Source organism: Urocampus carinirostris, chromosome 16 (assembly GCF_059441175.1).
Source record: "Urocampus carinirostris isolate Australia breed hairy pipefish chromosome 16, RoL_Ucar_1.0, whole genome shotgun sequence".
In the NCBI taxonomy this organism is placed as follows: domain Eukaryota; kingdom Metazoa; phylum Chordata; class Actinopteri; order Syngnathiformes; family Syngnathidae; genus Urocampus; species Urocampus carinirostris.
In genome coordinates this window covers 36,826,520-36,839,416 of record NC_142364.1, presented here as the reverse complement: position 1 = coordinate 36,839,416, position 12,897 = coordinate 36,826,520, and the positions used below count along the sequence as shown (strand labels likewise).

Below are 12,897 nucleotides of genomic sequence, written 5' to 3'. Positions count from 1 at the left end.
TGTGTAAAGGGCAATACTATTGTGCGAGGGCATGGCTTTGTCTTCTCAAGTGGGATTAATGTGGGGTTTTTAAGGGTTATTGTTCTATCTTCGTTATTCATTATCCATTATCCGTCATCGGTCAGTTCATAATGCGCTACAAGGCCTAGGAGCCGAGACACTTACTCTCAGCCAAAAGGCCAAGCTAAGGTCCTAGCCCTAAAGCCTTGCTGCGGTAATTGCGAATGCACCGCCCTGCAATAGTACATAATTCTAGAGTCACAGTTCATAATACGAATCGGGACTCTTACTCTGTTTTTTTTTTTGGTTTGAACAAATTTATTGACACTAAAAACAGAAAACAATCATGACAATCTCAACAGCAATTAAGCACATTCACAATATTATATTCCAATATTACGTTTTTAACAGCAAACACAAAGTGAGGTTTGAACAAACCTTCTCGAAAATCAAACATATTCACAATTTCATTATACAACATCTTTGTTAGTGTCAATAGATCCGTCCAGGCCAAAGTCGATTGTCCTCGGTCTGAACAAATCCACTGACACCAACAGCAGCAAAACACAGCCATCAAGCATATTCACAATTTTTTATATCTGACAATATGACGTGACGATATGACGTTTTAACATTTTTTCCTGACATTTTCAACATCAATTAAACAATTTCAGAGTTATTTTCTTTTAACAGTAGTTAACCAGCGTGTAAAAGGCAATACTATTGTGCAAGGGCTCTGCCATCCCACCCTCCCAAGCAGCATTCTTCCAGTCCTCTGTGTGGGTCCTCTCCCTTCTGCGTGGGTCCTCTCCCTTCTGGGTTCCACAACCCAGGCCGTTGCTGCCGGGACTCCCACAGTGTAGCTCCGGCTCCCCCCTCCGGGTGGGTGCAGACGAGTCTTCTTTATGGCTGCGTCCTAGGCCCGCCGCTCGCAGATTGTATGGTATCTGCAGCCATAAAGTGCACAGTCCAAAATCACAGCCGGCAAAATGAACGGAAAATGATACCGGTACTTAAGGTTTGATGCAGACCTGCAGAGTCCGGGTCCCGTTGAAAGGAAAAAAGTGTATATTTCCAAAGGTAAGGGTGAGAAAATATATATATCCACTATTGTCCACCGCGTCCACAAACACTTCTCACCTTTACTCCACTTCCTGTCAGCCCGCGTTTGCTCCGCCCCTTCTTTCTCATTCGCCCGTGCAAAACATATCAGAATAAGTTTCTAAAATAAACACAAATAAATACATTACAAAAATATACAGTTGCAAATACATAGTATACATGGTTACACATATTTACAAAGAAAGACAGTACACAGAGAGTTTTCAAAGATTTAATAATAATATAACTTTCATCCCAAACGGTGCCTGTGACAGGGCAGTTAATGGTAGCAACACGCTCACAACACAGTAAACAGGTCTGTTAAAAAAACATACGGTACTTGTAAAAATCACGGTAAACCGTCCTCATCTTCCTCCTTAGAACTGAAGCCATCAAAGTCGTCTTCCTCAGTGTCGGAAAGAAACTTTGTCATATAAACGTCGTCCCACGCTCCCTTATTCCAAAACACGCTAGCAAGACGCTCGCAACACAGTAAACAGGTCTGGTAAAGTTTACGTGCAGTAGCTCTGTTTCCTTCTTTATCGGACTGCTGGATTGCTTTTAGCTTGAAAGCTGCGTCATGTGCCTTTCTTTTTGCATTTTGCATGATGAGGGTATGTTTACGCTTATTTAATTTGTGCACAAGCCAAGAAGTTGCAGTCTTCCTCGGCGCATATATTCCACCGGTCTAAATCTTACCTTTTGTACTCGAGCGCCGCTGGCGGCCGTAAGAAAAATTACATAAATTGGCCGCATCACTAAATAAACCGCAGGGTTGAAAGTTTGGGGGAAAAAGTAGCGGCTTATAGTCCGAAATTTACGGTAATCACAAAAGGAAATATATGAATGGTAACATGCTTGACAGTGGTTTCAATCCACCTATTTCCATTTAAAGTTTCAAAATATGCAAAAACGAAAATAAATTGAAAGACAAAAATTGAAAAAAAAAAATGCTTTTTCAGACATCATGAAACTCCTTTAAGTTCAGGATCAAATGGAAATTATTAATCTGTTTTAACTTTTTCTGACTTCTTTTTATTAAACTTTAATTTGTTTTTCTTTTGTTATGTCTGCAGGCCAAGTTGAGAGAGATTAATATGTCAGCTGTAAGATTTATGGAGGAGCTTGGTGAGGATCGCTTTGGCAAAGTTTACAAAGGGCATCTGTACGGCACTGTTTCTGGCGAGCAGACCCAAGTGGTGGCTATCAAGACACTGAGGGACAAAGCTGACCTTACCCTCAGTGAAGAATTTCGCCGTGAGGCAATGCTCCGCTCTCAGCTCCAGCATCAAAATATTGTTTCTCTTCTGGGCACCATAAACAAAGAACAGACACAAAGCATGTTATATACTTATTCAAGTATCGGTGATTTGCACGAATATCTTGTGGTGCGGTCCCCCAACTCAGATGTTGCCAGCTCAGATGACGACAGGACAGTCAAATCCACATTAGAGCAAGCTGATTTTCTTTATATCATCACGCAGATTGCTGCTGGAATGGAGTATCTTTCTAGCCACCAGGCTGTTCATAAAGATCTGGCAGCAAGGAACATTCTTGTATTTGACAAGCTAAGCGTCAAAATCCTCGATCTCGGTCTCTACCGAGATGTCTATTCAGCTGATTACTACAATCTGATGGGGACAAGCCCTTTCCCTATCAGATGGATGTCCCCTGAGGCACTAATGTATGGGAAGTTCTCCACAGACTCTGACATCTGGTCTTACGGCGTTTTGCTCTGGGAGATCTTCAGTTACGGTCTACAGCCTTATTGCGGCTATTCCAATTATGATGTGATCGAAATGGTGCGCAGCCAACAGGTATTACAGTGTCCAGATGACTGCCCGGCTTTGATTTACAACTTAATGCTGGAGTGTTGGAGTGAATTCCCAGCCAGAAGGCCTCGCTTCAAGGACATTCACACACGTCTGCGCTCTTGGGAGAGTCTTTCAAATTTTAAAAACTCTGCTCAAACATCTGGTACCAGCAACACTACCCAGACAAGTTCTCTCAGCACCAGTCCTGTGAGCAACATTAGCATGAGCACGGTTAACACATCACGCTACTCAAGCCCAAAAAAAACCATACCCTTTCATCAACCTCAGTTTTTGCCAATGAAAAGTCAAATGCATCAGCAGATGGTGCCCCCCCAGCTTTACATCCCCGTCAATGGCTATCATCCGATGCCAGCATACCAATACATGCAAAACTTTTATCCGATGCAAATACCTATGCCCATGTCACTTCAGCAGGCCCATCACCCTGCACAGATGGTTCCAAAAGCAAGCTCTCACCACAGCGGAAGTGGCTCCACATCAACTGGCTACATCACCACGGCTCCTTCCAACAATTCTATGGCAGAGCATGCAGGTTTACTAAATGAGAACTTCAACATCAACCACGAAGAGTTGGTTGAAAAGGCGTCCCAGATTGAGGTGGAGAAAAACGAGCACCAGTCAGTGCCCGAAACCGAATTATTGGGTGATATTGAACAACAGACTGACGAGCTGGTGATTGAATTGTCAGACACATAGTAACGTTTTGATTAAGAACACATAGAATTTATGTTGTACTTTCAATATGCCGCATGAAGTGAAAGGAGAAATTTTGAGTGACAGTGAATGTTAAAAAAAGACTCTCAGTAAATCTTACCTTAAGGCCCGGTCACACAGCCTTTCACGGGCGTATCAAGGCTGAATCACAGGCAGAAATTTATGCCCGTGAAGCAGACGCTGTTGGACGCTTTTGAGATTGCGATACAGACGAGACACAGCCGTGCTTTACACGCGGTAAGAAATTCACACGCGTGGTCTAAAGCTTTGAGCAGCGCAAAACTTTTTCGCGCTGCTCAAAACTTTAGACCACGGGTAACCGCGGGCGGCACAGCAATGCAGCCGCGGTTACCAGCGATAAGTACGTGGAACAGTCGCCGGCCAATTTTGCACATTTTCCACCGCAGGCAACCACAGGCAAAAAAAAATGCCAAAATTTTACCCGCGATTCAGACGCAACAGGCTGTGTGACTGGGCCTTTACAATCATAAAACTTGAGTTGCATGTAATAGTTTGTGCTTGCAATCTGATGCTTTTCACAAATTACTGTGCAACATACTGGAGTTTTATATATATATGGTAAACCAAATAACGTTTTATTTGAAATAATACACTACCATTCAAAAGTTTGGGGTCACCCAGACAATTTTGTCGTTTCAATGAAAAACTCACACTTTTATTTACCAAAGGAGTTGTCCAATATTTGTGTTATTCTGCCCATATTAAGCTCTATTATTTGTTGGCCAGTTTTAAATGTGGGGTTTTCTTTGCTACATTGCCTTGAAGGCCAGCATCTCGGAAAACCTCTTCATTGTATATTTTGACACAGGTGTTTAGAGGGTACTATTTAACCAAGCTGCTAGTTGGGGACCTCTATTTCTAAAACTATAAACTCTAATGTACTCGTCCTCTTGTTTGAGTGTGCAGCGGGCCCTCACACTTCTCGTTTTAGTCTGGTTAAGCCTGTTTGTGCTGTTCTATGAAAGAAAAAGTAAGTAACTTAATTACAACTACACCGGGAAATTAAGTAAGTGCCTCATCATATTTTCTATATACTGTGGCTCTTTGCCTCGTTTCTTGTTTAGTTTTTTTCCCCTCTTAAAACACATTTGAATCCATCAGAGTTAATAATGAATAGTATTTTAAAATTAATTTGGCAGATTTGTTGTTCTTATGCTGTTCCGGACACATGTCTCATCTGCGTAGGTTCCGTCTAATTCCAGTGTAGTGCCTAAATCCGACTCCCCTGAACCCCAAACCCCCCCCCCCCCCCCCCCTTTTTGCTTGAGCGCGCATTCTGCTGCGCTTTCGACAAAAGCGATCGTATTCTATATAATAAGTTTAATAAAGGCGTTTTATAGACTACGATCGCTTAATTGTTTTAATTAGCTCGCTTTATTGTCTTAATAAACGTATTATATAGAATACGATCGCTTTTGTCGGAAGCGCAGCAGAATACTTCAATTACGTTTACGCGAGGGGGGGGGGATTTTGCATGGGAGTCTTTTTTTAGGCACTACACCGGGGAATTAAGTAAACATTTCATGAGCGTGCTGTTCCCCTCATGGTCAAAATGTCAAAATGCAAAGCGAAACAGAAATATAAAGATGAACACAGGGCATTTCAGGAAGAATGGGAAGATGTTTACTTTTTTGTTGAACTGAATGGTAAATCACTGTTTATTATGCAGCACCACGATATCCCCTTTCAAGACTTAAAATCTTCAGCGTAATTTTAGCACAGCCCATGCTAATATTGACACGGAATTCCCCAAAGGTACTGAACTACGCAAGCAAAAATTGAGCACCTTGAAAAGCCAGGTAAAAAGAACTTAGTATAAAAAATGTTATTGTTTATTTTTTATTAAGTATCAAAATTTTATGTTAAAAAATCCCAACATTTGTTCATGCATTCAAATGTTTTTTTGTGTTTCACTTCGAATAAAATTTCTTTGAACCATTTTTTACGTGACATTTTTATTTTGGCCTTGTGTAGTTTGGAAAAAAACACCTGACTGAACATACTTGTGTGAATATTTTGATATTCTATTAATTTACATTTTTCAGGTTATATGTGTGCATCTGAAGTGTGTTCAGTAGTTGTGTGTGTCAGAGAGAGGAAGAGAATTAGATAGTGAGAAAAAAATGTGTGTGTGTGCGTGTGCGTGTGTGTGTGTGTGTGGAGGGGGTATGTGACCTCCAGTGAAGTTGCTTTGTTAACTCTGGCTAAAGTGCATTTGATGTTTGTATTGACGGTGGACACTTTCCTTGAAATCAACACAAGAACAATAGTTGTTGTATTGTAAGGGGAGGAGTGTGTTATGGGAAATATGTTTTTAATTGTATATGTGTGTGTCTGTCTGTCATGGCAGGTCAGTGTGTGTTGTGGCTCTTTGACTCTCACAGTCAAAGTTGTTCGCCACCCCTGCTCTAAGTACTTGACTATCCCAAAGGAAGGTCAGTTTTATAGCGTATCTACCCAGTTAATATGTTTTCAGCTGTGCTAACATAAGGTTTTCTATCATCCATTAGCATACTAACATAATTAGCAAACAAAATATACTATTAGAACACTGGAGTGCTGGTTGCTGAAAATGAGCCTCTTTTCACCCATGTAGATATTGCATTAAAACCCACACAACCCCAAACTTTCGAATTGTACTGTATGTTGTATATGCTAGGGACAGGTATTACCAACATTTTTACAGTACAATGTGTATCACGATACAGAAATCGTGATATTTTAAATGACCTAATATACATATTGGCTTTGTAGCGTAATTCCCAAATATATTCCCAAATACATTCATGAATTGGAATTCAGTCTTTAGACTAGTAGGAGTTCATGGAACATAATAAAGAATACATTTTGGGATTGACTTTTCATAAATGACTTTGTTAATGATGGTTTTATACAGGATTAAGAAAGTGTGTGGTAAATTGTTTCTTTTTTTTTTGGGCAGAGTTTATTTCTTGAAGGGACATTGTGTATTATTATGTGCCTCCTGGTGAAATGAGAAAAAAACACTATTACACTACTACAATAATAAGAAAAACTACATGAACTATATTTTTTTCTTTTAAATTTTCACTGGTCAAGAATTTTTTTTTATTTTACACAAAATAAAATGTTTTTCAATCACATTGCACAGATTTCTAATTTATATTCTTTATTTTCATTTTTTTCTTTACTTTTTGATTGTATGTTGATGGTATGTTTCCATTGCCAAATGCATTCCCTTTATCAGCTGTTTTCCACTTAGTTCCAATCTGGAATGTAAAATATTTTTTTCTTTTCAAAAAATGCTTGTTGATCAAACTTTACGGCAGAGTGTATGACATGATGACAAATAGTCTTAGTCCAACTATATTGATTAAGTAATGAAATTGCTCAATTTGTCGCAGTGTTCCCTCTGAGCTGCGCGCGTGCGCAATTGCGCACTGCTCGCACATTCTCAGCGCACAAGAAAATCCGACCAGCGCACAAAAATGAGTGCTCAAAATTACTAATTAAGAAGCGACTTAAGTCAAAGTTACAGTGCATTAAGGTAAAAATAAACGGGTTCCCCTGGCGTTGTGTCCTAAATGCGGTATTTTGAAGTCAATGTCGAACGAAGTTGAAAAGTAAAGTTAGTAGAGTTTGTCGAGAACCGGCTTCTTCGACTCGGCTCAATAAAAGGAACCGGCTCTTTCGGGTCCTAAACAGCTCTTCATATTGTTTTTGCTTCTTTAATCCCAACATGACCAAATATTATGTAAAACTATTCACAAAATGACTTAAAAGTAGGGGGGATAGAACAAAAAAGAAAAAAATACCAAAATGAAAAAGTAGTGAAAAGCTGGGGGAAAAAAGAAACAAAAGGAAGAGAAAAAAAGAAGGAAAAAATTTAGAAAAAAGCCAGAAAAAAAGTAGGAAAAAAGTAACAGCTCGGAAAAAATAAACACAATGAGACTTTTTTTAAGGGAATTTAAAAAAAAAAAAAAAAAAAAAAACATAGAAAAAAGAAGAGTTGTGTTGCATTCAAATAATTTCCAATTATATCAAGTGAATCTTGTTGCCAACATCGTACTTCCACTAAAAAGTGTGACTAAGTACAGTTCTGTATCTTGCAACCGACTAAATAAGCCCCCCAAAATGTTAATATTATGCGACAAAATATATCAGGAAAAAAAAAGAAATGGATATCTTGTGAAAGAATTGTAAGAACAAACGACGTTTGTAGGCCGTACAACCTTTGCAATAGTACATGAGTCAATTCATTCAAAAGATAAAAACAATTTTGCATTGCCGGAAACTCAGCAAAATGTAACTTGATGTCAAATTTTGGACATGTTTGATAATTAATTATCTTGCCACACTTGGGATTATGGTTGCTCACTGTTGTTTCAAGCGTTGCTCACCGACTTTGTGTGAACGCTCAGACCCGTGGAAAATTAGAGGGAACATTGGTCGCAATGTATTAGAATTTAAAATTCTACAGAAAATATAATATACTGGATACACAACACAAATAACTTTATTAGATAAAGACAAAATATGTTAATATTATATACATAGAATTTATGGGGTGGTTGTGAAAATAGAAATGAGGAATATCAGACACAAATGCTCCATCAAGGAATTATGGGCTACCTAAGAGTTTATTTAACTCAGGGAAACGGATGCAGACTGTAAATTGACAAAAAAATAACATGCAAACAGTCATTTAAAAGATTGATTTAACGACTTAAGAGACTTTTTTTATGATAATGTTTACTTGTTAGATTATAGAAAGGAGCTTAAATTTCTGATAGCCACCGGGAGCTGTTTTTTATTTATTTTGTATTTTCCTGTTGCCTTAAACAGCGCTTCCGTGACTTATTTTAAGTAAAATATTAATGGGTTTCCTAAATGTTCTCTGGTTGGTCTGGAGTGCTGCATTTGACACAGTGGACCATAATATCTTGCTAGAACGGTTGGAAAATTTGATTGGTCTCTCAGGAAACGTCCTCTTATGGTTCAGATCCTACCTCTCAGATAGGACACACTGCGTTAAATATGGCGAATTGACATCTGAGCCCTTTAGTGTTACCTGTGGTGTTCCGCATGGTTCAGTGCTTGGCCCCCTTCTCTTCAGCATTTATATGCTTCCACTAGGTGATATTATTCGCAAGTATAATATCAGTTTCCATTGCTACGCAGATGACACTCAACTCTATCTCCCGATGGAGGAATCTGCCACACTAAACTGTGAAAATTTGGAGGCCTGCCTCACTGAGATAAAAGAGTGGATGTGAGTTTTAAGCTTAGATTTAAACATTTCCACTGAGGTTGCAGATCGGATCTCAGGGGGAAGAGCATTCCACAACACCGGTGCCCGGATGGAGAATGCTCTCGAACCAGCGGAACACTTCTTGGCTCTTGGGATCACCAGGAGACCGGCGCTCTCGGAACGAAGGCTTCGGGCCGGGACATAGGGGGAAATCAGATCTGAAAGATATGAGGGGGAAAGTCTATGTATGATTTTGTATAGTAATAGGAGAACCTTAAAATCGCATCTTAGGCGAACAGGGAGCCAATGCAGGTTAGCCAAAATTGGGGTGATGTGATCGTACTTTTTTGTCCTAGTTAAAAGCCTCGCTGCAGCATTTTGTACCAGCTGAAGACTCTTGAGTCTGGTCATCGGAAAACCGGAAAGTAGTGCATTACAGTAATCGAGACGGGAGGTAACAGAGAGGAAGAGGAAAGAGAGAAAAGCAAAAAAGGAAGTTAGAGCAAAAGAAGTTAAAAAGACACAGAGAGAGAAAAAGACAAAGAGCAACAAAGGAGGTGAAAAAGAGACATAGAGAGTGAAAGACAGAGAGTGGGAGAAAAAGGGTGGAAAAGAGAGAGAGTGAGAGAGAGAAAGAAATACAAGTACAGTGTCTTTGTTCAAGGCACCTGGCTTTGGCGACATCAAGTTGACATATTTCAACCTGCAGCTTGTTTTTCTCTTGCACTTCTCTGAGTGTTGTCTCACGGGCCGGATTCAATCCCTTAGTGGGCCTGATCTGGCTCCTGTTTGACACCTGTGCTCCATGCCCTATTTTGTCAATACAGTAGTTTTGCCTATTTATACTGATAGTCTTTGATCTTATTTTCTCTTTACAGGTTCACCCTGGAATGCTATGTCGAATTTTGCTGCATACAATGTTTTAAAACGTTGATATCAATCACAATAATGACAATTCAATTCAAGAAAAAATGAGCCACAATAACCTGCAGTTTTTAATATGTCCATGGGCTGTCACAAAAACCAGTTGCCACTCGCAAAGCACCCATTCTCACTGTATTTTCTGACTACTGTAAATCAAGTCAAGTCAAGTCATTTTTATTTGTATAGCCCTTAATCACAAATAGTCTCAAAGGGCTTCACAAGTTATTACATATAAGAAGTTTAGGTTATTCGTATGCTTTAGTGTTACCTGTGGTGTTCCGCATGGTTCAGTGCTTCCTACCCTTTGCGATTTATTTTCTCCTTTCTCTCTTTCTGTCTTTCTGTTTCTCTTTGGATTTCTTTCTTCCTCTCCCTTTCTTCCCCCCCTCATGACTTCTCTTTTTATCTCTTTTGTTTCTCACGCTCTCCACCCTTTCCCTTTTTTTCTTTCTTTGTCCCACCCTCTTTCCTTTTCCCTCCCTCTTTCTCTTTTTTCTTTATCTGTTTTTCTTTATCTTTAATCTACAAGTCCGGCCCCCGACAGAATGTTTGTTCTATCGTGTGGCCCCCGAGTTCAAATGAGTTTGACACCCCTGGCATGGGTTCAGAACCCAAAGAGCCATATAGCAAAATATTTTGATTTTTTTTTTTTCTTTTTCCGACTGACTGCCTGGCTGGTGGTGATACGAAGGAGACGGACGATTTGAGATGAGTCAGCGGACCAGCGTCTGACCTGAAGCATGTCAACGCCTGCATCGACCAGCCGGCAGAGGTCAGAAGCTGCGTCGTTGCTGTTATGGACTTTTTGGACTATGTTACAGGCTTGAGGCGTCGTTGCTGTCATGCAGTTTCCGGACAAATTTCAACATGTTACCTAGTGTTCTCTTTTATCTATGTTTACTATGTTTGTGTACTGTGACTCAATGCTAAATCTATTCCACCCTGGTCATCCTGGAAGAGGGATTACCACTTGTGAGGCCTCTTCTCAAGGTTTCTTTTTTCCTCACGCTGAGGTTTTGAGTTTTTCCTTGCCCGCATGTGTCACAATCACCCGGATCGGGAACACCTGTGCTCAGGATTTGGCGCCAACAGCCAAGACAGCTGATTGGCGCACCCTGTCCATTTAAATCCTCAGCTTCCGGAAACAACTTGTCTGATTGTACTATGCGATCTGTTGCCATCTGCTCAGAAAGCCCATACCTCCGACTCTTTGCCTGCCTCCTGTTTTTCTACTTGATCTCCGTTGCCGACCCGTTTCCGAAATTGCCTACGACCTGCCCTGTCCGTCTGATTCCTGACCACATTTCCGAACACTACGACGCCCTTCTTCTCCAGCCCCGACCAACAACACGACGATACCGCCTGTCCGCGACCATTCCCGCCAAGCCTTCGCCCGCCTGTCAAGTTTCGTCCATCCGTCAAACAACAGATCGAAGAATCACGTCTTGTCATTCCTTCCTTCCAATAAAAAACAAGAAACGAGTGCAAGTGATCTCAGTTTTCCTTCCGTCCTGCCTGACAGCATGTTGGTTTAAGATGAGGCAATGGTGTCATTGTAATCCTGTGCAGTCCCTTGAGACATTTTTTGTGATTAGGGCTATACAAATAAATGTGACTTGACTTGACTTGACTTGGAACAGTCGTAATAAAAATAGTCGTTATTTAATATCAAAATGAACTGACAACTCAAAAACCTCAGTGTGAGGAGAAAAGAGAAACTTTGAGAAAGGACCTCATATGTGGTAATCCCCCTTCCAGGATTAACCAGGGTGAATTACAATTAGCATTACTGTACACATAATAGTAAACATTAGGTAAGATGTTGAAAATGTCCAGAAAGTGCATGACATCAACGACGCCCCCAGCCTGCAAACCAGTCCAGAAAGTCTATGACGGCCACGACGCTGCCTCCCGTCTCTGCCAGCTGGTAAATGCAGGGGTTGACATGCTACAGGTCAGACGCTGGTCCGCTGACCCATCCCAAATCATCCTTCCCCTTCGTATCAGCCAGGCAGGCGTCGGAAAAAGACAGGACAAAACAGAATATGAGGTGGGCATCAATCATATGCTTTGGAATAGAAGTGTGTCTTAAGCCTCGATTTAAAAACTTCCGTTGAGGTTGCAGATCTTATCTCCAGAGGCAGGGCGTTCCATAACACCGGGGCCCGGATGGAGAACGCTCTCGAGCCTGCAGACTTCTTGGCTCTCGGAGTCACAATTAGACCGGCATTTTTCGAGCGCAGACTCCGTGCAGGAACATAGGGGGAAATCAAATCGGAGAGATAAGAGGGTGCAAGCCCATGCAAACATTTATATGTTAATAAGAGAACCTTAAAGTCACATCTTAAGTGGACTGGGAGCCAGTGCAAGTTGGCCAATACAGGAGTAATATGCTCAAACTTTTTGGTCTTAGTCAAAAGTCTAGCTGCCCATTCTGAACCAGCTGCAAACTTTTAATGCTAGACATCGGGAGACCAGAAAGCAATACATTACAGTAATCAAGCCAAGAAGTAATAAACGCATGAATTAAAATCTCTGCATCTGATTGGGACAGCATCGAACGAATCTTCGCAATATTACGGAGGTGGTAGAAAGCTATTCCAGTAATATTTTTCACGTGTAACTGAAACGACAGATTAGGATCAAATATAACACCTAGATTTTTGACCGAGTCACCATGGGTGATATTACATTTGTCTAGGTTCAGGGTAGTGTTTGAAATCAACTGACAACAGTGAGCTGGACCAATAATCAACATTTCAGTTTTTTCTGGGTTAAGGCGTAAAAAATTATTTGACATCCATCTTTGAATCTCAGTAAGGCAAGCCTCCAGATTTCTACAACTTATATGTCCAGTTTTTTACATTGTAACTAAGTTCTAGTAATCCATTATTTTAATGTAATGGCAACTTTCTCAAAATATACACAAAGGTGTGAATTATTTGATCGTTTTTTTGTCTCGCTTTTTTTGTTTTTCGGTCGCATTATGACGACAACATAGTTTTTTTGAGTTTCCAACATTTCCTAATGATCATCGAATGGATTTTGAAATAAGGCTCGGTGATTGGTTGA

At 40.4% G+C, this 12,897-nt stretch overlaps 1 protein-coding gene across 2 annotated transcripts in view; it reads left to right on the top strand.

Annotated features, from left to right (window-relative positions):
* Window positions 1-4,918, top strand: part of ror2 (receptor tyrosine kinase-like orphan receptor 2) — a 64,336-nt gene extending 59,418 nt beyond the window's left edge. For both annotated transcript variants that reach the window (XM_088355665.1, XM_088355664.1), the window contains one exon: window positions 2,178-4,918. In XM_088355665.1, the coding sequence (XP_088211791.1) occupies window positions 2,178-3,632 (1,455 nt within the window). In that variant the 3' untranslated portion in view covers window positions 3,633-4,918. The remainder of the gene's footprint in view (window positions 1-2,177) is intronic.
* The last annotated feature ends 7,979 nt before the right edge of the window (window positions 4,919-12,897 follow it).